The 24,385-nt window shown below is 38.2% G+C and overlaps 1 protein-coding gene across 4 annotated transcripts in view; it reads left to right on the top strand.

Moving 5' to 3' along the window:
• Positions 1–24,385, top strand: part of TRIO (trio Rho guanine nucleotide exchange factor) — a 237,447-nt gene that overhangs the window by 197,560 nt on the left and 15,502 nt on the right. For all 4 annotated transcript variants that reach the window (XM_015282226.4, XM_046930053.1, XM_040695757.2 and 1 more), the window contains 13 exons: positions 7,050–7,342; positions 8,668–8,838; positions 13,186–13,281; positions 15,260–15,408; positions 16,122–16,188; positions 16,898–17,001; positions 17,587–17,656; positions 19,657–19,746; positions 20,298–20,390; positions 21,024–21,074; positions 21,299–21,376; positions 22,421–22,612; positions 23,664–23,841. In XM_015282226.4, coding sequence (XP_015137712.1) covers positions 7,050–7,342; positions 8,668–8,838; positions 13,186–13,281; positions 15,260–15,408; positions 16,122–16,188; positions 16,898–17,001; positions 17,587–17,656; positions 19,657–19,746; positions 20,298–20,390; positions 21,024–21,074; positions 21,299–21,376; positions 22,421–22,612; positions 23,664–23,841 — 1,632 coding nt within the window. The remainder of the gene's footprint in view (positions 1–7,049; positions 7,343–8,667; positions 8,839–13,185; positions 13,282–15,259; positions 15,409–16,121; positions 16,189–16,897; positions 17,002–17,586; positions 17,657–19,656; positions 19,747–20,297; positions 20,391–21,023; positions 21,075–21,298; positions 21,377–22,420; positions 22,613–23,663; positions 23,842–24,385) is intronic.

Here is a 24,385-nt window from a genome sequence, read left to right as displayed (position 1 = left end):
CAAACTGTGAACCTAAAGTTCAGGACTGTAAGTAACTTTTAATGCTTCCTGCTTGTGACAAAAAGAAAAGATACTTCTTACCTAAAGCAGGAGAGAATAACAGTTTATTGCAAATACCGCATTCTTCTCTCCCCTTCTGTAGTGCTGCCTTGCAGGAATATACAAGATATAGGTTCAGAGTTGTTGTTTTTTTTTTATCCCTGAGGTCTGAACTCCAGGGAGCACAAACAGAACTACTGCTGTTCACTCAAGAAAGTTTTTTTCTGGCACAATATCATGCCTTCTTCCTGCTTTAAAAAAAAAAAAAAAAAAAAAGAGAGAGAGAGAGAAAATGTGTGGATGCAGAACAATCCAGCAGTTGTGAGAGGAGGACTTTTTACTGTATAAATTTTGTTGGTGTTTAGCTCACAGCCAGCAGTGATGCATTTTCAGTACTCTCAGTGTGCAATCTCTAATGAATGCGATGCTGTTAAAAAGTTTAAATGTTAAAAATTTAAAACCTCGATTTTCTGAACAGAGTAGGAAGGTAGGAGAGCATATTTGGGAAAAAGAAAAAGAATATGAGATGACAGAACAGTAATAATATAAAATCATATTAAACCCTTCAGGCATATGCCACTGATTTTCTAGCTCAAATGCACAGTATATTCCTTTTGCTCCTACCCAGAGATTTTCTTCATTTTTTCCTCAAGTGATATTGCAAGTATATCTGTTGGATGACTTTTCTCAATTTCAGGGAGGCCTTTGGAAGTTATTAAGATGTAGCAAAGACTGTCTCAGGAGGATTTTTTGGGTGTGTTTTTAATTGCAGATCTGCTTTGTGGACAGCTGTGGGTCTTCTTTAAAAAGCTGGCTAGTAGCTGGCTTACGATTGCAATCGATCTGATATTAGCACAGTTAGCCTTTGGTAGCTTGGAAGATTTAATTACTGAGTACATTTAAATTCAGATGGTCAGGGCAGGTATCTGGGAAGATAAACCAAGGTATTGAGCCATCTTCATCTAGCCACACGTGGTAAAGATTTTACAAAATAAGTTGTGCGCTAACCTGAAACATGAAATAATGGCAGAAAGGATTTGCTGACCAGAGGTGAATAGTGAGCATGTTTGTTCCATTCCAAATACAAATGACATTGAAGGATTTCCTTTTATATATTTGAATAGTAGTTTTCTGCTTTTTATTCATGATTTTTTAAATAAGCTAGTTTCTTCTTAAAAAGCACTGAAAATTATTTCTGTACTGTAAGTGAAGCTCGTGCTTCCAAAAGGGCATGGGGGAAATTCCACGCTTGCAAGCCTAACGGAGCTAAAGCTGTATTGTCTTTAAATGGCAACTGCTTTTGTGGTGACTTGTTAAAGCTGAAATGTATCTAATGTCTTTTGGTGTATATGGCAGTGTTCGTTTACAAAAATAGATAAATAAATAAATAGAATGCTATAAGGGTAGTCTGAATAGGAGAATATGCATTAGGAGAGAATCAAAATTCCTGACAAGTATAGGAATGCTCTTGTACATGGCAGATTGACTGCCTCTTGCTTCAGACATGGTTCCCAGACAGAAACTGTGTATGTGTGTATCCATGAGTAAAATAAGTCTTTTTTTTCTTTCTTTCCTAAACTCTCCCCATCTCATCTAATAACAAAAAATAATTGTTTACGGGCTGCAGTTTTATGGGTTTTTGTCATCAGAAGCAAAAATGGACTTGACTGAGATTGGGACGTTACTGCTTGTAGGGATTGCTTGGGGATATCACTGAACCATAGCCGCTTCCAATTGATATCTCAGACTGTCCTTTTGGACTGATGAGCGACTCTCTTTCCCAAGTATCTGCATCAGGCCTTACTGAAGAGCTGGCTAGTTGCCCTGTGTGATAGCCTTCCTTTGTTGGCTCTCTGATCCATATAGCCATGGGGGCAGGCAGGGCAATGTGACACTCCACTCAGGGCCACCAAGGTTGCTTTGCTCTATTATTTTTTTATTTTTTTTTTTACTCTTGACCCATCCCAATAGTTTGGAGAAGGCAAATTGTTTGTACTTACAGTATGGCAGCATTTTGGTTTTAGACGGTGCAGAGCAGGCCATCAGGGTTTGATTCCCTAGGTAAGGAAGTCAGGGTTTTGTAGCCTGTTGCTCTCTTTGTAAAAACTAAAACTCTAAACATGGCAATATGGAAATAGTTAATATGAAGCAGAGTCTTTCAAGTCATCAGCTAGCTCAATATGGCTGATTTATTTTTTAGAAAAAGAACCCACTTTATTAATCGCAGATGTGCATGTTTCTTGTGTTAAGAAAGCTAGGACTAGAACGAGAAGACTTTTACTTACGAATAAATTTATGGACTCTCCGTGAACTCTCTGACCTCACCAACAGAGCAACACATGTGATTTTACTTTGAGAGAAATAGAAGTTAAATGCCCTCTTTTCATAGGTTGGCTATGCGTTATAAAACAAAGCCCATCTCTGAGGGGTTTTTTAGGTTGTTGGTATTTTGTTTCATTTTTTAGTAATTATGAAGCTGGTTTTACTTGAGCAAATGGCCCTATTAAGTTTGATAGTTTATTGCTTGATCGATACTGCTATATGTGATTGTTTTCCATGTATTGTTGGTTTTTTTTCTCTCCCATGATGGCCATCTGTTGCATTTATCTTTTTCTAGAAGGGAATCTGACGCTAACTAGAAAGTTTAGTGTACTTGAAACGCAGTTGGGGTTAGCATATCCCAAATCTATTCCATCTGTTTTGTTTTTAAAAGTCTGTGTTGTTCTTGGTTTAATTTTGAATACTCCTTTTCCTCTTAGCATGTTTTAGTGATAAAATATTCTTGAGCAACCCTAGAAAAACAATTTGTTATGTAGTCATAAAGGAAGCAAAGCCAATTTCAGTGTAAACATTCCCAAGCATAGTTATCAATCAAAGAGTGTATCCCTGATTATATGGATAGATAGTGGTGGACCAGGGGGAAATAAGACACCCGAGCAGCTTTTCTCATAGTGAAGGCTGAAATCTTTCTTTCAGTGATCTTGAAAACCTCCTGTATGGGATACTGATATATCCTAACGTTTGGGTCTAAGAACGTATGTACCTAAATGTATGAACTTGAACAAGTATTTGTTGGTGTTGTTTTTGTTTGTTTTTTTGCCTTTTTATTAATGACTTTGTCCTAGTATTGTAGCCCTTGGCTAGAAATACCATTCAACTGAGGAATCATGTAGGAGTAAGATTTGCAGAGTCTGGACTCGTGAGCTGGGCTGGGGTGGGAAAATGGATGTTAAGAGGTCTCCCAGGAAATATTCTGCAGTGTTTTATTTTTACTGAGTATTAACATTGATCTGTGGGACTGCAGGGATGTTTTCTGCAGATGTAAGGTGGGGGAAAATCAGATCTGGTCTCTGAAGAGACTAATGAGTTGACATTCCATTTGGGTTAACACAGGTGATGCTAAGTTTCTTTTTTTTCCCCAACACTTTTTAGATATGATTTGATATTTAAGCTGATGCTTTTATGGCGAGGCAGTATTTTTATTCATATTAAGCTTTTTTCCTCAGTGCTTTTGTGCTTTAAAAAGTGGAACGGTGCTATCATTTTGGTGTACTACTTACGCTTTGTCCACTTTTATGATTCCCTGAAGCCCTAATAATGCTTTAGTAAGTACTTCGTATGAAACCTTGTAGAAGAGATGAGAAGCAGTTACATGCTGCACGCCAAATGAAAACTAACACTGTGTGGGAGGATATGGCCAAAGTATGTGCTGTGAAACATGTCTGGCTAGCATTGTTTTGTCTCTTAGATCCTCTCCACTTGAGTGGAGTGTATGCATTTCTTCCTGCTCTCTTCTCTCCTCCTGCCCACAAACTGTTGGCTGACTTAAGAGCAGGAGTGGTGCAGCAAAATTGCAATCAGATAAAAATACTACTTTCCCACAGTTTTAGGGCCTTTGCATCGTACAGTTTGGTTTTGCGAGAAATTGAATAGTTGGTAAGTGTTGACCGTTCAAAAGGATGTACAAAAATCTGAGAAGGGAACTCAGCTTTTTAGAAGAAAGTTTTATTAACTGCAGGCCTGTTAGATGCTTTGAGATAGGCATGTTTATGGGAAAAATAAATCTTCCACCGTCAGTTACTGCACCGCCATGCTGCCTTTTTCTTAGCAGGGAGTAATTGTAAAGGAGGGAAATGCAAACTGATACAAAAACACGAAACAGTTGGTGCATGATGAACTTCGATGTTAAAGCCTAATTTTTCTTCTGTCAGATACATAAGTGAATGTGCTCTGTTTGAGGATAGAACTTGTGTGGACCATTTGAGGGACTTGAAAAATCTCTACAAGTGAAAGAAAAAAATTGGTTGAGTGGTTATAACATCTTCAAGGGTCTTAAAAGCAAAACATTTAGTTCATGCTTTCAGAAACTTGTTTACAAGAACACTGCTCTTCTCTGTTCTTCTGTGTTCCATTAGCAGAATGGCAGAAGGGTATTGAAGTACCCATCAGTTGGAATTTGCTATGATTTCTGACATGAGGAATCTGATGGAAGTTAAAAGATACGTGATACAGTGATGGTAAAGTTACATTTGGTGAAAGAGCAGTCAAACTAACTTCTTACAGAGGTTTACTAGGGGATTGTTTGGATTCCTGTGGAGAGCTTGCAGATGGTTGGGAGTTTTGTTTGGAATTTTTTTAATAAGCAGACCACTTTATTTAAAAAAGGAAAAAATCTGTCATGCTGTGGATGCTGATGGCCAGTAGGCCTGCTTTTTGAACATATGTGCTGAGGACCCTTAAGCAGTAATTTACAGGTCTTCAGGGATCTTCAGACTGCAAGTCAAAAACTGTGATAGGTAATTCATTTTTTCCTTTTGGTTCCTGCTTCACTAAAAAAGAAAAAAGAAACGTGTGATAATTCTGATTCTGTAGCACTGATATCTCAAGATTTAGAGACAAAGCTGGCTAGCAGAACTCTGCATCTGCTTTTTGGTAGTATGCATTACTTGAGACCTTGAAACAAAACTGATAGCATCGTAGGAAGTGTGCTTACCCTTGTGCAGCATACTTACAGCTGTGGCTAGAAGGTAATTCTGCGGATGCATACTGATTCTGGGTTGAAAATGTTAGTAGCTAGTTTGATGAACTGAAATTATGCTTTATTTTCTACTTTTTGGGAAAACAAAAGTGGTGGCTAATATCAGTTATTGTTCTGGATGTGTCTATACAGAATAGCTTAGTGCAGATCTTGGCATCACTGCTGATGTATTTTAACAGTCACATGCCTACTAATGGAGGCAGATTTGGTTTTATTGGAACAAAGAAAATGTTTAAATCAGCCTGGTAAAAATTTTGGATTCCAGGGAAAGAATGGTAATATTTCTCTCTTCTTTTATTTTTTTCCCCAGCACTTTGCAGTTTTTAACATAATCTTGTTTGAGACACCACAAACAATAATGGAAAAAGATCTTATTATATTCACATTCTGTGTCTCCTTCAGCATGTCAGTTGTGGCTTTTTAAGCTAGAATTTGCCCTTAATATTCTGTGGAAACAGAGCAGGCTCACATATTGCTGTGTAGATCCAGGGCATTTGTCTTTCCAGTGAAGTGTATTGCTGCAACAGTGACCATATTATCCTACAAAATTCAAACTACTTCTGGTAAGACTGACAGTATGCTTCTTAGGGAAAAGCTGCCAGAAGAGGTGACCTGAACATCTCTGTCAAACTTCAAGAATGCAAGCACTGCATTTAATTCCTAGCAGTAGAAACATTCAACAAAACATTATTTATGTCATCCTTATATAAACTATCTATCTACAGAAGTGCACACAGAGGAGAAAAACCATACTTGACCTAGCTGAGTCTTGTTAGTATGTTGGTGGTAGATAGTAGTCATAGGACTGACATTACAAGATTGCATCTTTAAAAAACGAAGTGTGTTTTTAGGAAGAAGGGAACTGTTGGGGGAAGAAACGTTATGCTTCATGGGAAGAGTAAGTGTAGTCTCACAACAGCTAACCGGGTGATGGTTACTATAGGTATACTCTATGGTTCACGTGACAGGAGCCTTGGTGGGAAAGTAATACCGACCTCATATGTGTATAGCTGTGGTTTAAGAAAAGTATATCCTTTGACTATAGAACTTCGGGCATTGTCATGCTAAGAAAAACTGCTGATCCTTAGGTTTGAATAAATGGGCTTTTCAACATAGCTATTCTCTACCTTAAAAAACAAACAAACAAAAAAACTTCAAGATTGTTTAAACAAAATAAACATATGATATTCATGATACAACATAACATCGATGTATAATATAGCATGGATATTGAACTGTTCTCTTGATTTCTTAACTCTTCTACTCTTCTTCCCACATCTTCCAGGGTAGGAGGGCAGGAAATACTTACACAAATAGTTTAACTACAGCATTTGCAGTAAAGTTTGGGGTTTTCAAAATTTTGCTTATTTTATTGAGGTAACATTTTTTGCTTTTCATGTCCATGCTCAAGGCAGCGTGCTACTGTCAAATGTGCATCAGCAATGCTATAACAATTGAGCCAGTCACAACTGCTTAGTGAAAGCTTGACTATTATAAAGAAACTGCTTATGTTTGGGTGGTCTTGCCTAGCATGAAAACAGATAGCTGTGGTGTCTTTAAAGGCCAAGTTTTAAAGTAATTTGTTCAATTCTTGCATACATCTGATCTGAGTATTTCAGATAGTCCTCAATTTCTGTAAAACTGCCCTAATGCAGTGTCTTATATTGAGCATAGTAAGTTGCAGATAAGCTTTGGGAGGTTGATGCAGGTTTTCAATAGGGCTTATGCTTGTTGTGGAGTTTCAAGTGACATTAGCAGCTGTCAGGAATAACTTACTAGTTTTCATACACGTGATTATATGGTTGAAGCTATGTTACAATCAGTCTTTGACTGACAGAAGATACTAACACCATTTACATTTTTCCCAAGTCAAACTGGTGGAGAGTTTAAACAAATGGCTATTACTACTGTTTGCCTTGTTTCTCACTTACTGGTATCTCACCTTTAATGTGCTCCCCTCACTCTTTTTCAGACTCCCTTTCAGTCTCCAGCAATGATGCCAGTCCTCCTGCTTCAGTAACATCTCTTCAACCCCATATGATCGGGGCACAGAGCTCCCCGGGTCCCAAGCGCCCTGGCAACACTTTGAGAAAATGGCTTACCAGTCCTGTGAGGCGTCTCAGCAGCGGGAAAGCAGATGGGCACGTCAAAAAACTGGCCCACAAGCACAAGAAGAGTAGAGAGGTTCGCAAAAGTGCTGATGCTGGTTCTCAGAAGGACTCTGATGATAGTGCAGCAACCCCACAAGATGAGACTATTGAAGAGGTACGTGTTCCAGGCAGCTGTTTGCAACTTGTTTCTGTGTCTACAGAGCGAGACCTGCTTAAAGCTATACGTGTGCCTTAGGGCAGTGGATGGCCCCTCAAATCAAAGTGTAATTACTGTCACCCAAATAATAAATATGGCAGTTTTCATTGAAGGAAAGGAAATAGTGAACTGCTGCATATATTGCCACCATGGACATCTGCTGAATGTTTCCCTTCCTCTCACATGTATGTGAGCACCCCTCTAAGCCTGGAATACACTTAATAGCAAAACCTGTATCCGGTTAGGCACAGACAGCCAAATTCTTTTCTATTACAAACCTATAGTTCAGATAGAAATGAATGGCACCTTATTTCTGCCACAAGTGCATTCACTTGCACACTACACAATTATTTCCTTTTACCTGATGAGCATCTTTTTCGGATATGCCTGATGGATTATTTTTCTTGCTTCTGATGTATCTGGCTTCAGACTTGGAACACTGTGAGTTACACAGTGAGGGAGAAAAAAAGACTAGAGACCTGGTAGTATGGTGAAGTGGGAATTGTAGCTTGGGAAAGAGTATTGGCATCTGTCCTTGAAGTCACGCTGTAGAAAGAGGCTATCTGATGCAGTTGTAGCATTATTTTGAGAGTATTTATTATTCTGCAGTTCTGTGAATGAGAGAAAACCTACAACCAGGTTTCTTCCTTAAAGTGAGGAAAGGACAATTATCATCTACACTTGTTCCTTTAAATATACTTAAATTATCCTGTGAACTCAGCTGCACTAAACTTTGGCTAATTCATAGTTTCTTATGTAGTTTGAGGGACCGTCTTTCATCACAACTGTAAAAATCATACAGCATTTTGCTTTCACTGCTTTATGGTGGAGGTGGATATGAGAAAAGATGATTGACAGAATACTTCATGTTATAAGGGATTCTTATAGCTTTCAGGCATCTTGATATGAAGGTCAGTGCTTCCAGCACAAAGTCCTTGAATTAATAAGTTACAAGAGTGGGACTCATACTTTGCAGAACTGAACTTGCAAAGCATTACTTTGGCATTCCTGTAGTAAATTTCAAGCTGACTGACTGCTTCTTGGTATCTTAATCTGTCTGCTTTTTCCAGCCACTGAAAACATGATCTACAGCATGTCACTTTTTTTTCCCTGTGTGTGTAGGATCATCATTGTTTGTTTTTTTTTGACTGCATGCATTGCATCATATTGACTTGTTGGGAGACAGGTGAATCTACAGAACAGTCTTAAGACTAACTTGTGTTTAACAAGCTTCATGCTCCTGAGGAGGTAACAGAGCTTGAATGTCTTAATTTTATTTACAGAGGGGTCGGAACGAGGGGCTGAGCAGTGGCACTCTCTCGAAGTCATCCTCTTCAGGCATGCAGAGCTGTGGAGAGGAAGAAGGTGAAGAGGGAGCAGATGCTGTACCACTTCCTCCTCCCATGGCAATTCAGCAACACAGTCTTCTCCAGCCTGATTCGCAGGATGACAAGGTAGGAAGAGGAAGCAGGGAAGGCTTTGCATGCTGAGACAACCTCTGTTTACCCAAATCTTTCTTCTGTTTCCTGAAGCCTTGTAATGTATACAGTGTGCCTTTATCATGGACAGAAATAATCACTGTGCCATCATTAAAAGGGTTTCCTGGGGAAAATGCATAAATAAACTATATTTGTTGTAAACACATAAGAACAGAAATTTTTCTTCTAGACCTTTGTATCCAGAAATGGGAAACATGGTGTTTTTGTAGGCCTACGTACATCTATTTAACAGATGCCATGTTTGTGGTTAGAAAATAATTGCTTTATAATTATACCCTTTGGGTACTCAAGTTCAAATATTACGTGCATATAGAGTTTATCTGGAAAAATTCATAGTTGTACAGTAGAAATGTTTTTAGACCATAGATTGTTTACCAAGCCCTATTACTTTGAATAGCGTCATATCTGGGGGAAAAAGGAAGAATCAACATACATACCTTAGCAGAGAGAGCTGTTCATTTTGACTTTAATGTTTTCTGAATAGCTGTATAGCTTTTTTATTATTTTTGTTATTTTTAATGTATACCTCTACATGTGCTAAAAGCTTAATGGCCAAGTTAGGGTAATAGTACAGCTCAGGGTTATTTTGCTTTTGTCTCTCAAAAAAAAAAAAAAAAAAGAAAATACATGCTAAAAAGGATGGGTAATAATTTTGCATCAATAGTTGAAATTTCTGGGTATTGGTAGTAATTGCATGAAGGAAATCTTACATGCATATAATCTCCTTTTCTTAAATGTTATGATGTTCATACTTTGGGAGGGTTTATTTCAATTTTCAACACTGATCAAATGTTTAGAGGATAACTGTCAAACCATGACATAGAGGGTTTTAGAATGCAAACTATGTGGACTTGTGCAGCAAGTTGCAATCGTCTCACCATTTTGATGCTTAAGATATTTAGGTGTTTCATTCACTCTTAGTGAATATTGTGGATGAATTGTCACTGTTTGGAGTGGTGCAACTTTGGCCGATCTTGTTAATATTTTGTTGTCCCACTGTCTTTCAGTGAGGGTTCTCAATGGTCCCTGAAACTATCATTTGTAGGATAAAACTAACTGGCTTCTATGTTCTGTTTGTATTTATTTCCTACCTGTTTTCTGAATTTGAAAAGTGTAATAAATGAGTGGGGGCAGGGGGCTGTTAATATTTTGGGAAATAGGCCTAGAACAAAACAGGCAAAAAACATTTTAAAATCTTGCTGATCTTCCGACCCGAGATCATATTTTAGGGCTAGAAAATAATCTCACTTCGCAGTTTATAAAATAGCATAAAAATAATGTTGGTAGAAATATGTTAAAGTTCCTGCTAATAGCTACCTTATTTGTATGTCCTTTCAGTGATACAAAAAAAAAAAAAAAAAAAAAAAAAAACCCTGTCAAGAAAACCTTATAAAATGTTGTCCAGATAAAAGTGGCTATTGCTTATTATTTCTTCTTTTTACAGTGCAAGAACTGTTTCGTGAAGGGATGTACTTGAAAGATAGTGTCCTTTCACTTTTGCATTTCTCTTGCAAAGACAAGTAGCTTTGAGTAGCTTTTAGTCACCAGTAGACTTTTTTAGAGGTTACATGCACCCATTGCTGTAAGGACACATTGGGACAGTTTTTGAAGTAGCTTAAACTGCATGGCAGGAGGCAAAGAAGTTCCATTGTGTGGTAGTCTTGGAGCTTGTGTACCACCCTGAATTCCACACACCAAGACATACCACCAATTTCCAGTACCTAAAGCAAATGCTTTTTAGTATACAGAAGTGAGAAGCCAGAGCGAAGTTTTATCCAGCAGAACTCAGAGGACTCTACAGACAGAGCTTCTGATTGATAAAAGGCTTGCAACAAGTCCCCTGTTGTCTGCCTTCTGGGTAGAGTCTTTCACATTTCTGCCACATTAGGTGGTTTCCTCTGAATCCCAAGGAATGTCTCCTCGTTTTCATGACCTCAGAGGCTTGGTTTTGGTCTGCACCTCACTTCCAGCATTTCTTCCTCTCTGTGGCTGCTGGTCTTTATTCATGCTGAAAACTCCTTGCTTTGCTGGGCTTCTCCATCCCTACTCAGCCTGCAGTGGCCTCCAGCAGTATCTCACACTTGCATGTGCTTCTTTGCTTCCTCTACCTTTCTTTCTGCTCCCAGAGTACATCATCAAGAAGAAGGTCAACCGGCAGACTTCATCTGCAGCCCAGCAGCTCCTTCTTTTTCAGATAAATTGACTACATGAGCTGGGAAACAACCAGTGCTGAAGTTTAACCGACAGTCACATCATATGTCTGGGGCCCCCAATACAAGAAAGACAGGGAGCTGTTGGAGAGGGTCCAGAGGAGGGCCACAAAGATGATCAGAGGGCTGGAACACCTCCCCTCTGAAGACAGGCTGAGGGAGCTGGGCTTGTTCAGCCCAGAGAAAGGAGGGCTGTGAGGAGACCTCATTGCAGCCTTCCAGTACCTAAAGAGAGCCTACAAACAGGAGGGGAATCAACTCTTTGAAAGGGTGGATAACAGCAGGACAAGGGGAAATGGTTTTAAGTTGAACGAAGGAAGATTTAGGTTGGATATCAGGAGGAAGTTCTTTACTATGAGAATGGTGAGATGCTGGAACAGGCTGCCCAGAGAGGCTGTGGATGCCCCATCCCTGGAGGTGTTCAAGGCTGGGTTGGATGGGGCCCTGGGCAGCCCGGTCTAGTATTAGATATGGAGGTTGGTGGCCTTGCATATGGCAAGGGGGTTGGAGCTTAATGATTTTTGAGGTCCCTTCCAACCCAAGCCATTCTGTGATTCTGTGATATACTCCCACAGAGCAACAGATAGAAGGGACTTTGACCAGAACCTGATGACAATGCTGTCAGTATTTTGTGAGGCTGAGCTGAGCTCTATATCCAAAAGCTGCATACCAGCACAGCTTTGGAAAAAACTGATTGATAGTTAGATGTCAAGATCGTACAATTGCCTGAAAGACATGCTAACTTTGGGCTTGCCAAGTTTTTTGTATGCATGCAAATACTGTGTGCTAGGCAGTGCTGATGTGTCTGATATCACTAAATAATACAGCCATTTTCTCCCATAAGAGCTCATCTGCGCAGTATGTATTTTGTTCGGTAGAATCATTGCACACTTCATGGATTTACATTTGATGGCAGTTTACAAGTTGTTTGCATTTAATTTTTGGATAAGCAGTACTAAGTTTCACAATCAGTTATGCTAATATGAAACTAATTATTTTCGCTTTTTGTTTTCTCTTTTTTTGTAAATTGACGCAGCATTATGTTGACTTGTGTTCTGTCTCTGCTTTGGCTCAGTTCCCATATCTTTCCATTTAAAGTTGTCTGTATTTCCTTTGCTTACCCAGCCCCTGTTTTCCTTTCCAAATAAGGCGAATACAAGGCAAACTACCTAAAATACGTATATTGCTTTTTATATTGACCTATGGAAGCCTTGTCACACCCATAGCTGATTTGAGAAGAACCTCCTGTGTTAAGCTGTTGTATGTGCCAGTTCTTTGTCCAGTTTGTTGGAAACATTTGCAGAACAGCTTACCCTGTGTTACACAATGTTCACCGTGCTGTTCGTAATATGAAGTAAGGTTCATATTACACTGTTTCCACTTTCTAGTTATTTAATGATAAATGTAATGTGCAAACAACTCTGTTTGCAAATTACTGAGACTGAATTTAATGGCCCTCCCCCAAATCCTTTACTGTGAACACCTTTTGCCTTCAGTTGTATCTATAAACTGGCATTTTATAGCTTGAGGCCAGAGATCTTCTGTACTCTACACATACGATTGGGGAAAATGGATGGCACAAGGAATGGTGAGCTCAATTTCCCCTCTGAATCTGAGCAATGTACTCCAGATCCTTTAGAAAAGTAGATGTCCCTGAGTTACTGGTGTATTTTTTGTTAGTTTAACTGGTGTTTCAGCTTGTATTTCAAGCCCTCTCAGTTCTTGTTAATTTTCTGCAGTTTTAGATTTGTTTAACTAGCAATAAAATATGTTAGCAAACAGTTTGTTGTTCATCAGGTCAGCTCAGGTGATTTTTATAGCTGTTTGTCAGGCATTATTATGTTCAGCAAGATGAGGATATTTCCTTAACTTCTATTGCATGTAGGAACAGGAATTTTTATTTCAGTAATTATAGCAGAAGGCACAACGTTCTTTCAGCATTTAGCTTTTGTAGGGTTTACTTAAAATTTCCACTTCCAGTTGCCTAACTTGGGATGATTTTAGTGTTACACTGACAATTATTGAGTACCTCTGTTCTTGAGCAAGTGCCAAGCTGACGCTAGGTTTTTCCTTGCTTTATGTCATTGCACAGACCTCTTCTCGATTATTGGTGCGGCCTACCAGCTCTGAGACGCCCAGTGCTGCAGAACTAGTCAGTGCAATTGAAGAGCTCGTCAAAAGCAAAATGGTGAGACTGAGTGGCAGACAGCAAGTCCTAGCTTGCTAGTCAGAGGAAAGCCCCGTGTTCATCCTCAGCATACAACTTTGATGTGTGAAATGTCATGTCTGTTTCAAAAGTCACTTTTGGGGTTGGCATATGCATCACTTCATACACTCTTCTGTGGAATCAGTTAGAAAATAGGTGAATGGCACTGTAGAGAGGCAAAATACAATAAATATGAAGGAGACGTGAACAAAGAAAATGCACGTCCTACCAGCAAAAAAGAAAATGTCCGAGTAGAAAAACAAATGGTAAGACCCAGAATTACCCTGATTTGCCTCATAGAGCTGCATTAGAACAATCTCTGAAACTAAATCTAAAACCTAAATCTTACCAAGTAAAACAGATACCTGTCAAACAGATGTTTGTGCTATCTAGATGTTCTTTAGGCAACATGATAATACCTATACAAAAATTACCTATAAAAAGCAAGAGAGGTTTAGTTTGAATGTTACTGGCTCCATTTGCTAACAAATTAGGTAGGCATAATTTTGTCAGATTTTTAAAGTTTTTGTTTCCAAGTTTCTGTATTGCTGAAGATGCTCACTGGCAAAGACATGTTCTAGCTGACCCTTTTTGAGCTGGGGCATTGGACTAGATGGTCCTTTCCAAACTATTCCCTTAGTAATTTTAAGTTTGGCTTTTGCAACATACAGAAGACCTCTTTGGACTTAGTAGCAGTGCCACTGTGAAAACTCTTCAGTGAGCCACAGATTGGCAAACCCATGTTACCAGAAGTTGTTATTTACCAGATTCTTCCTAAATATGAGCAGCTTTGAATTTCAGAATGAAGAACTGGACTTTCCATTTTCCATTTCCTCATTCAGAAAGACTTAGACTCCACTTACATTATTGCATAAGTAATTTCTGCACGCTTAGAGTATTAACTTCGTTTTTTTTTCTTCTGTTGCACTGAAAGGGTGAATAAGAAGTCATCTGTAGGAAAATTCAAAGCAGCCTTTTGTAAATGGAAAATTTAAGAGTTCACATCTCTTCCATACAGCCTAGCAGTGGATGTAGATTAATGATCCTTGCGTATAGTCCCTGCTGGAGATGTTCTCATTTCACATGTGTAGCCAAGGGTCAGTTTTTCCAACTTTTGGGGCCTGTCATGTTATTATTGCGTTTTTAATTTTTGTAGGAAGAAAAAAATAGGATTACAGCTAAACCCTACTCTAGTGAAGTAAACATGTCTTGCGTTAAAGACTGTATCACATACAAGGAAATGCGATATATAACGATAGCTTGATCCAAGATTATGGGTTTAGATTAAAGAAATCCAGTAAATATTTCAAAGAAATTTGTTCGTATTATTTCTCCTATGGCTTCTCCATCTTCTAAACAAACAATAAGACCGAGCAGTCTTTGCGTTGGAAACCATTTATCTGGCATAGAAGAGAGATCATTTCCTAGGATTTGAGCTGTCAAGCTCAAAAGCAAGTCAGTATGTTGGCCAGTTAATGAGATAAAATGTTTGACAAAAAATGTCACTTCTGTTGTGATTAAAAATATAACTTCCAAAGAATTCTCTTCAGAGTTGTTCCATTTATTTTGGAAAATAGCTTACGTATGAGAGAACTAAATTACGATAAATATAATTTAATCTCTGGCAATAAGTACACATGCATGTAGTTTCTGCTACAGAAGTACTTACATCCTCAGCGAGATATTCTGACTTCTAGTCCATCCTGCTCTAACCAATTGAACTGCATTCTTCTGCTAAGGAGAGACTGATATATTTAAAATGTGCTTCAATGAAGCTAGATTTTCTGTCCTGGAAAACAAGGTTTTTGATAGGTTTCCTCAAAGCTTGAGACATCTTTTGCCAAGATATGTTGCGGTAATTGATATTCCATAGGTTCCCATATGCAGCTGTATGTAAACACATCTTGAGAATAAAGGGGAAATAAATAATTGTCGTTGTCTTTCTTGAAAACCTTCTTAGGCCTTGGAAGACCGTCCAAGTTCCTTGTTAGTAGATCAAGGTGACAGCAGCAGTCCATCCTTCAACCCCTCAGATAACTCTCTTCTCTCCTCATCATCACCTATAGATGAGATGGAAGAAAGGAAGTCCAGCTCCTTAAAAAGACGACAGTAAGACCTCATTTTCACTCCGTTCATAATAATGTTTTGAAGAGAGAAAAGGTTTGTTTAAAGAATGTCCATTTTGAACTGACAGCAGAAGCTGTTAATCTGGAAAGAAGAGGACCTGTGTTAGGTGTCAGGCATGCAATCACATTATGTAAAGGAAAAATTCTTTCCTCAAACACTAGTCACAGTATAAGTTTCCTATGACTTAATTTCAGTCACACTTTTGTTTGACTTTTGTAACATGTCAATCTCTGTTAAGCAAAAATATGCAAATCTTTAAATACTCAGAAGTCTATTAGGCTTCAAAAAATGATCATTCCCCTTCTTCTGTACCCCCATGCCATTCCTCCAGAGATTTTTAATTTCATTTGTAGTAGTAAAGTGTTACCATGGTAGAACAAAAACATGCCCATTATTATGCTTAAGAGCGTCCAGCTCAGAGACATACTAGCATTTTATTTTAAACAGTAGTTAAATGTTTAATTTAAATGACACATGTAGGAAAACATCTAACTTTTGCTAAACAGAAGCTAGCATGTTCCAGTTCCAAAATCAAAGAAGCATTTTGCTTAGAAAGAATGTGCATTAATTCTTTGTTTTTAGCTATACTTATCAAGTATATGTGACTGCAAACGTCTAAAAGGCTGTATGTCATTAATCCTTTTTTAGAAGCGTTTTTAATGAAATGTGTGTTCACCATTTCCTTTCCCCTGTAGCTATGTCTTGCAGGAATTAGTGGAGACAGAGCGTGATTACGTACGAGATCTGGGCTATGTAGTTGAGGTATGTTGTTTTTCATTAGTTTTTTTTTTTTTTTTTTTTTTTAATGTGGTATCAACCGACTGTTCAACTCAACTTATTTATCTATTTAACACTGCTAAATTCAAAGAAACATTGTAGGCTAAGCAGGTAGGGGAGCTATCCCGAGTTTGGAATACTTGCTCCTTCCCTACTGCTAAGCTTCTCTTAGGCTTCCTAGTTTCCTCTTCTGTAAAAGAGATGAGACTTAAGGGAGATGCATAATGTTGAGCTATCAATGAAATGCATATGGAAAACCAGAGAGAATGCACATAACAGTGAATTTCAGCCTATTAGTGTTCAACTCTTAACAGAAGAAGAAGAAAGGCACAAAATTTTCTTCTTGTGTGGCCAAAATGTGGTTTTAGTTCTAAATCTTCCACCAAAGGAACATTCATCTCTTCCACACTATGGGGAACCTACAAATATTAATCTCTGAGCCAAAGGATGGCCTTTTGATAATATTCCTATCAAATATCATTCATGAATATAATTTTCTTCAGTACAGTATTTTGTAACCATGCTTAAGGTGAAATTATGTATAAAACAGTTTTATGATTTGTTTGGCTTTCTATCCCAGGCAAGTTGTTACCCTGGTCAGCTTGAAAGGCTTCTGAGGAAAGGGAGATTACAAGGTTGCCCTCAGTTTTTTTAAGTTGGGATATTCACAGTGAGTTTCTCTGTTTTGTCGCAGGGTTACATGGCACTTATGAAGGAAGATGGTGTTCCTGATGATATGAAAGGCAAAGACAAGATTGTATTTGGAAATATTCACCAGATTTATGACTGGCACAGAGAGTACGTATATCTAACTTGAAAGCCTGCTAGTGAACAGTTCTACCTAAAAATATTAGATTGACTTAAAGAAAATGTTTTTCCCTCAAATATTTAGAAACAAGGTAAATACACTTAGTCTTGTGCTTTAAGCTATTAATTTAGTAGATTCAGCTCAAAAATGTTGGTATGAAGATCTGTTTATATATCACAACTGCTTCAAATAATAATCTCTAGTATGGATAGCGTTGTGCAGAACTCATGTTTGTTTGAGATTCAGACTTCTCTGTTTAAGAATATAATCTTTAATGAATTTGTTAGAGATCAGCATGGCAATATGAACACCTCAACCACTCTAAATGAGGTAGGAGAAAAATTTCAACCAATACATGAATGAAAATATGTTAATGAATGCAAGTATTTTTCCATGTTGGCATGTGTGTCCATTTTGAATATGTATTAAAATATTACACTGTTCATATTGTCATTTTGGAAATATGTTAATATCCAACACAATTGACAGAATGCAAAATGTATATTGTAATAAGATTGCCTTGTTGCCATAATATATGCTATCAGAAAAATATGCTTAACTATGTTTATGTTCAGCTTCTTTTTAGGAGAGTTGGAGAAGTGCCTTGAAGATCCAGAAAAGCTGGGATCCCTGTTTGTTAAGCATGTAAGTGCAAATGTCTTCTATGGCCAAGCTCTAGTATTGCTACCAACTAACACGTTTATTAAGAATTTATCTATGATATAAAACAGTTAAGAAAGTGCTGTAAAGTATTTCTCGATGTAAGAGGAGGAGAGATTGTAAGAGCTTCTAAGTAGACTACGTAAATACCCTTGTTTTTTTTTGTTGGCAGTGGCCTTCTATGAAGAAATATGAATATGGGCCCCATTTGTCAATTCAGTTCCAGTTCTGTTAAGGGAATTGTCATTTCATATGAGACACATCTGTCTTCTAATCCTGGATACCAAATCCTAGGTAGCATTGTAGTACCTTGGGAGATAGCAAGGAGGAAATAGGAAAGCAGCTTATTTTCCTTAGAGGTTTCTGTGCGTTCTGGTTCTGTATTTGTTCCCTTTTTGAGAATCACACTAGTGTTTGGGATTCCTCCCTTTTCACCTGGGGAAGAAATTGTGAGTGCCAGACATTCCCAGTGTTTAATTTTGGTCCAACACTGTACCCTTTATAATTTTATACAATTCCAACCCCCCCCCCCCCTTTTCATCTATTTACTAAAAGGAGTGCCTATGTGATGCATCTGGATACGGTAACACTTCAGGAGGAAGTTAGATAAACTAGTTACTAGTTATCTAGAAACTAGATAATACCAAAAATTATGTACCATTAGTCAGTCACTCTCCTGTCATCTTTTTTGGGGGCATATTATTGTATCAAAGAACAATTGAGTATCTATCTGAGATGAGATCTCAGAGTACTCCAAATCACATAAGACAGGAGAAAGGAAGCATGCCTGCTAACCACGATCGTTTGCACAAGTGTGCAAAGACCGAGGACAGACAAGATTTAAGCATATTTAATAGGTTTCAGATTTTCCCAGTGGTCTTGTGTTTGAAGTCAGTATCAGGACAGCAAAAAAATAACCAAGCGTTAATTGAACAGTAACTGGAAATCAGGCTTAATTCCTGGACTAATGATGAGGAGCGAGCTGTTTATTTCCAATGGATTATTAAAAAAAGAAAAGAAAAGGTGGAAGGGAGAATCTTGACACTGGTGTAATGTGATGAAACCTCAAGGGAGTAATTCTCATTGCTGTTTTACTTTCTCCTGGTATATTTATTTGAACTGAATTGTCTTTGAAAGGCACCCTTATCACTGCAGATGGAAAGGCATGTTTTGATGCTATTATGACATCTTCTAGCAAAACCCTGACTACCAGCTAGAATGTGAAAATTCTGTTTCTCATTTTAATCTGTGCTTTGTATCAGTTTCAAGTTTCATCTTATTTTTTTTTTAACTTTCCATTTGTCATCACTGGTCATTGCTCTTTAAGACCAGAAAAGCAACCGTGGCAAAATGATTAGGAAGAAATTTTAACTGATTATAGATACTTATGGAATGTCTGTGTTTCTTGACCATCAAGGTGGTAATCAAGAATGAATCTTAGTATCAAAGCTATGCTCCTTTTTTTTTTTTCTTTGTTGCCTCAGTTTAAAAACACTTGCACACAAAATACAGAATCAGAGTTCAAAAATACTAGCACCACTGTTTACGTTGCCTGCTACTGCACTCCATAGGACACCTAATGCTACATAGAAGATAGGTTTCTTCTTTCAGCTTCATATTCAGCTAAATAGGAGGAGGACACTGTTATAGTACAGTAATAACTGAATAATTCAAATAAAAATATTCAAATTAAATTGTAATATTTCAGGGGCTTTCTTCATTTTTCTTGCTTAATAAAAAATGTAACCATTTTTGTAGTTCTTTTTATTAGGGGACTTTCTGAGCTATTGTCTCTATGCATCTGGTGTTCGGGAGTGTATATATAACTGTGACAGTGTTTTGACTTGTGTTTGCTTTGTGAAATCATCATGGTATCCCCAAAGAAATGGTTTTCAGATGTGTAATTTTGGGAAACGTACTCTATTTCAATCTGGCATGCTTTCTTCCTGATGGTAATATATCATTCTGCGTCCTTGTTTTTCTAGGAGAGAAGGTTGCACATGTACATAGTTTACTGCCAGAACAAACCAAAGTCTGAGCACATTGTCTCAGAATACATTGACACATTTTTTGAGGTAAGACGAGAGAAGATGTGTACACAAACCATAAGCGTTATCAGATCTGTTGGTTAAAAAAAGGGCAGCACATGTGGCTGTTGCTGTTGTTGTTTTAAATTGTAATTTCTTGCCATTTCTGTTCTGATTTCTCAAGTATGATCCAGGTTTCTAACAAGGTATTAATCTTATACTTGAACTTTAGATATTAATTAATCAATAGTACCATCTTTACCAGCCTTGACCGGGATGGTTAGCAGTGTTTATAAATGAAATTCTAATGTTAAATGACCAAGATCATTGTAGAAAATGTACAACCTGTGACTTAAAAATTATGTTTCAGTATACATTCTTTTCCAAAAAGACATAGAAGGTGCTAGGAGGAGAGAACAGTTCCAAAGCAAAACTGATACAGGGAAAGGACTCCATCTTTTGCTAATTGAAGATCAAATTCTGCTCTGTCTTTGCCAGTTTCTACTCTGATAGCCATTAACAGTAATGTGTGCTGCTGTGTTTCTAACTGAACTAAGCAATATCTGAAGCCAAAAAAATCTTTGTTTTACAACCCTCAGGATCTAAAGCAACGTCTGGGCCACAGACTTCAGCTCACAGACTTGTTAATAAAACCTGTGCAGAGAATTATGAAATACCAGCTATTACTAAAGGTAAAACAGCACTGAGTTGAATAATGTAATACGCAGTAAATTGTGTTTTCCCTTTTTAAATATTGTTTGTGTTCTTCCTCTCTCCTACGTAGCAGAACCCAGATCTGTAAGCAATGTCGTGTGATTATTTTCTGACCATATTTGAGAAGCTGTAAAAATTGTAGTAGAGATTGGACAGTTGAATGTTGTGTTGGTTTTTTTTGTTGTTGTTTAAACAGTTAAAGTTCAACTGAACTCAAGTCAGTGACGTGGAAAATGTTTAGAATTAGTACCAATGTCATATGATGGGGAGGGGGATATCCCAACCATCTTCATCTCTAGATGTGACTCATCCCAACTTCTTCATCTATACGTGCAACCATTTTAATTGCATTTAAATGCTTACTGCAAAGCAACCCTGGAACTGTTGTCTTAATATACGTTCTTGTAGAATCTAAAACAGAAGAGTTAATAAATCTTTAAAAATATGTAGAGGAAAGCACCACAGCAAGAAGCTTTAAAAAGAAAAAAAAAGTCACCTGTGTGTTCTGCAGTCTCTTTCTCTGACAGAGGATAGCAAATATAGATTTTCTGAGATTTTTCTGTGTGGTTTAATGAGCAGAAAACTTATATGATTGTTTTTTTCTTTTCCAGGATTTCCTCAAATATTCTAAAAAAGCTAACCTTGATACAACAGAACTAGAGGTACTTGAAATGTTTTCTCTCAGTGATTTCAATGCTCTTTATTCTGAACTTGTTTTGACAATGTTATTTTCCTTTTCTGATCTTCTTGAGGATGTGCTTATTATAAGTGTTTACTTTTCACATTACTTTCTGTTCTAAAGTAACCATAGCAGATGAAACAAAATTTTATCCTGCTAACATATACTTGGAAAATTAAGCTCTGACTTTTTATCTGTCTTGAACAGAGAGCTGTAGAGGTCATGTGTATAGTACCAAAACGGTGTAATGACATGATGAATGTTGGCCGCCTGCAAGGATTTGATGTAAGTTGGCTGGGATTTTTCAGTGAGTTTTTGTCAGGTACTCTAGAAATTAGACACTAACATTATGGAGAGCATTGATGGGGAGAAGGAGGATAGGGTGCACAGTCACTAAGCTAGGCTGGAAGAGATGAAAATTGACTGTTGATGCAATATGCATTAACCAGATCATTGCCACATACTCTACTTGTGAAGCCCTTTCTGCTTTGTGATGTAGGTATGAACTTGAATTCTTTCCCTTTTCAGCACTCTAGAAAACATAAGAAGAATAAATGAGAGATGGTAGGGAAGGATTTTTTGAGAACAGAGAGATGAAAGTCTTCTAGTTTCAATCATAGAATTGTTTAATCATAGAATCACAGAATTGCTCAGGTTGGAAAAGACCTTAAAGATCATCAAGTCCAACCACAACCTAACCATACTACCCTAACTCTAACAACCCTCTGCTAAATCATGTCCCTGAGCACCACATCCAAACAATTTTTAAACACATCCAGGGATGGTGACTCAACCACCTCCCTGGGGAGCCTATTCCAGTGCTTAACAGCCCTTTCTGTGAAGAAGTTTTTCCTGATATCCAACCTAAACTTACCCCAGTGCATCTTGAGGCCATTTCCCCTCGTCCTGTCACCTGTCACCAGTGAGAAGAGACCAACCCTGCTCTCGCTGTAAGCACCCTTCAGGTATTGGAAGAGAGCAATAAAGTCTCCCCTCAGCCTCCTTTTCCCCAGACTAAACAGCCCCAGTTCCTTCAGTCTCTCCTCATAGGGCATATTCTACAAGCCCTTCACAAGCTTTGTTGCCCTTAAGTACTGTTAACCAGTACTGTTAACAAGCCTCCAACTACAAAACGGAAATAGAAGCCAGGATGGGTGTGTATTTTCATTGTTTTCTGAGTAAAGACGTAGGAATTTCTTGTGTATTAATGGATGCTCTAAGAGACTGGGAAATATTCAAAGCAATTTTGGCATGGGCACGTGCTAAGATTGATTGGGGAAAAAAAAATGAAGGGTTGCACTAAGTGTTTCCACTTGCTTCTGTTTTTAGGGTAAAATTGTAGCCCAGGGTAAGCTGCTACTCCAGGACACATTCTTGGTTACGGACCAGGACGCAGGTCTTCTGCCACGCTGCAAGGAGAGACGAGTCTTCCTGTTTGAGCAGATTGTTATTTTCAGTGAGCCGCTAGATAAAAAGAAAGGTTTCTCCATGCCCGGATTCTTGTTTAAAAACAGTATCAAGGTAACTGTTGTGTGAGAGTCTTAACAGAATTTGTGCAGGGGGATACAAAGGTAATAGTTTCTTATTCAGTGTGGAATCACAGTGGCATCTAGGTGTGCAGTCTTAAAGCACTGCAAGATGTCAGCCATTTCCTGAAACTGCTTCCTACTGGATTTGTGCTAACTCTGATGAGATATGGAAATCTGTGGATTCCAGCTCTTTGATGCTTCCCATGTGAAGCATACCAAAGCAGTTGTTCTTGTTCAAGCTGGACAAACATTCACAGTTCAGTCTTCAACTCTGTGCTGTGTGTATACCACAAAGCGAAGCCATTGCAAATAAGGAAAACTCGGTAAGTATCTCTTCTAATGAATTTCAGCTGCAGTCAGTCCAAATGGGTAGATAACTTTTGCAGGTAGCAGTTCTACCTTCTTGGTTGTGTCAGCTCTCCTACAAGAAAATCCTTCCCCCCCTGCCAAGACTCCCCCCCAAAAAAAAGCATTTACCCTTGCTTCAACTATTCTCAGTGACAAAAGCTGTTGCTAGCAGTGCTCACCAGAACTCCTCATGAAGCATTTTGGGTGGATCCTGCTTCCTTTTATTTGCCTTGCTGCTCTGCATACCAGCTGCATATCGTGTTCTGCACTGGCTAGGCAGCCTGTTTCACAACATTACTATTTCTGCAGAAGACGACTTTGGTATGGGCTATTGGTAGAGCTCTACAGTGGGCTCAGCATTTTAAATAACAGGAAGGGAGAGTGAGGGTTGATGGAGAGCATAAAGCTATATTTATAGTGAATCAGTGAGGTACATCTGTCAGTGAACAGCTATTGCACTCTCTAGAGCAAAGGCTGCTGTAGAATGAGACTGTTCATTGTTGACATTTTGGTTGTACCAGAAATGACCTATGTTAATCCTTAGTTTACTGTATTCCGACATACTAATATTTTACTGAGCAAATGGATGTTTATCTTAACCACATTTGGAGATTTGACTGTGAGCTACCGCATAAGGGATCTGAGCAGTGTGTTTCTCTGAAAATACATAAAGGAAATTCTCTTTTTGTGTGAAGGTGAGTTGCCTTTCCCTGGAGGAAAATGTGGACAATGATCCATGTAAATTTGCACTAACATCAAGAACGGGTGATGTCACGGAGACCTTTGTTTTGCATTCTGCCAGTCCAGGAGTCCGCCAGCTGTGGATCCATGAAATTAACCAAATTTTGGAAAACCAGCGCAACTTTTTAAATGGTAAATGATCAGCTCTCATCAGAAGTTCATAATTGAGTGAATTCTCTCTCATCTGCTATTTCTTGGCTTTGAAATGCTCTGCAAGTTTACTTTTTCCTGAACTAACACAGAACAACTGCGGGTTGTGCTGCATTTTTGCTTTAGAACAGGTGCTAGCATTTCTCATAAGAGTGATAGTCTGAATTTATATGTTGTTTTCTTGGTGAAATCTTCCAAATGTTTTGTAGAATTGAATTAAGGGAGACACCATCCATTGACGTGAAGAGTCTGTGTACCCTTTTAACCAAATGCAAGCCTTTAAAGGCTAAATACCAGTGCAGTTTTAAGTATCTGTTCAGAATCTGTTTTCCATTTGTTGTTTTGTTGGCCATTGTTGTCCCACCTTATTTTGGCAACAACATTCAGGTTCTGCAGGAGACTGTGATGATATCCTCTGTGATACTGGAGAGTTCTTGCTATATTTCTGTATCCATAGCTTGTTGCCCTGATCTAGAGTTGTAATGAGCAGAACAATACACTGAGAATTCGGAGTCGCATCTCTTTT

This window comes from Gallus gallus, chromosome 2, assembly GCF_016699485.2.
Source record: "Gallus gallus isolate bGalGal1 chromosome 2, bGalGal1.mat.broiler.GRCg7b, whole genome shotgun sequence".
Classification (NCBI taxonomy): Eukaryota; Metazoa; Chordata; class Aves; order Galliformes; family Phasianidae; genus Gallus; species Gallus gallus.
The sequence above is the reverse complement of the archived record's forward strand: the minus strand, read 5'-3'. Positions and strand labels throughout refer to the sequence as shown.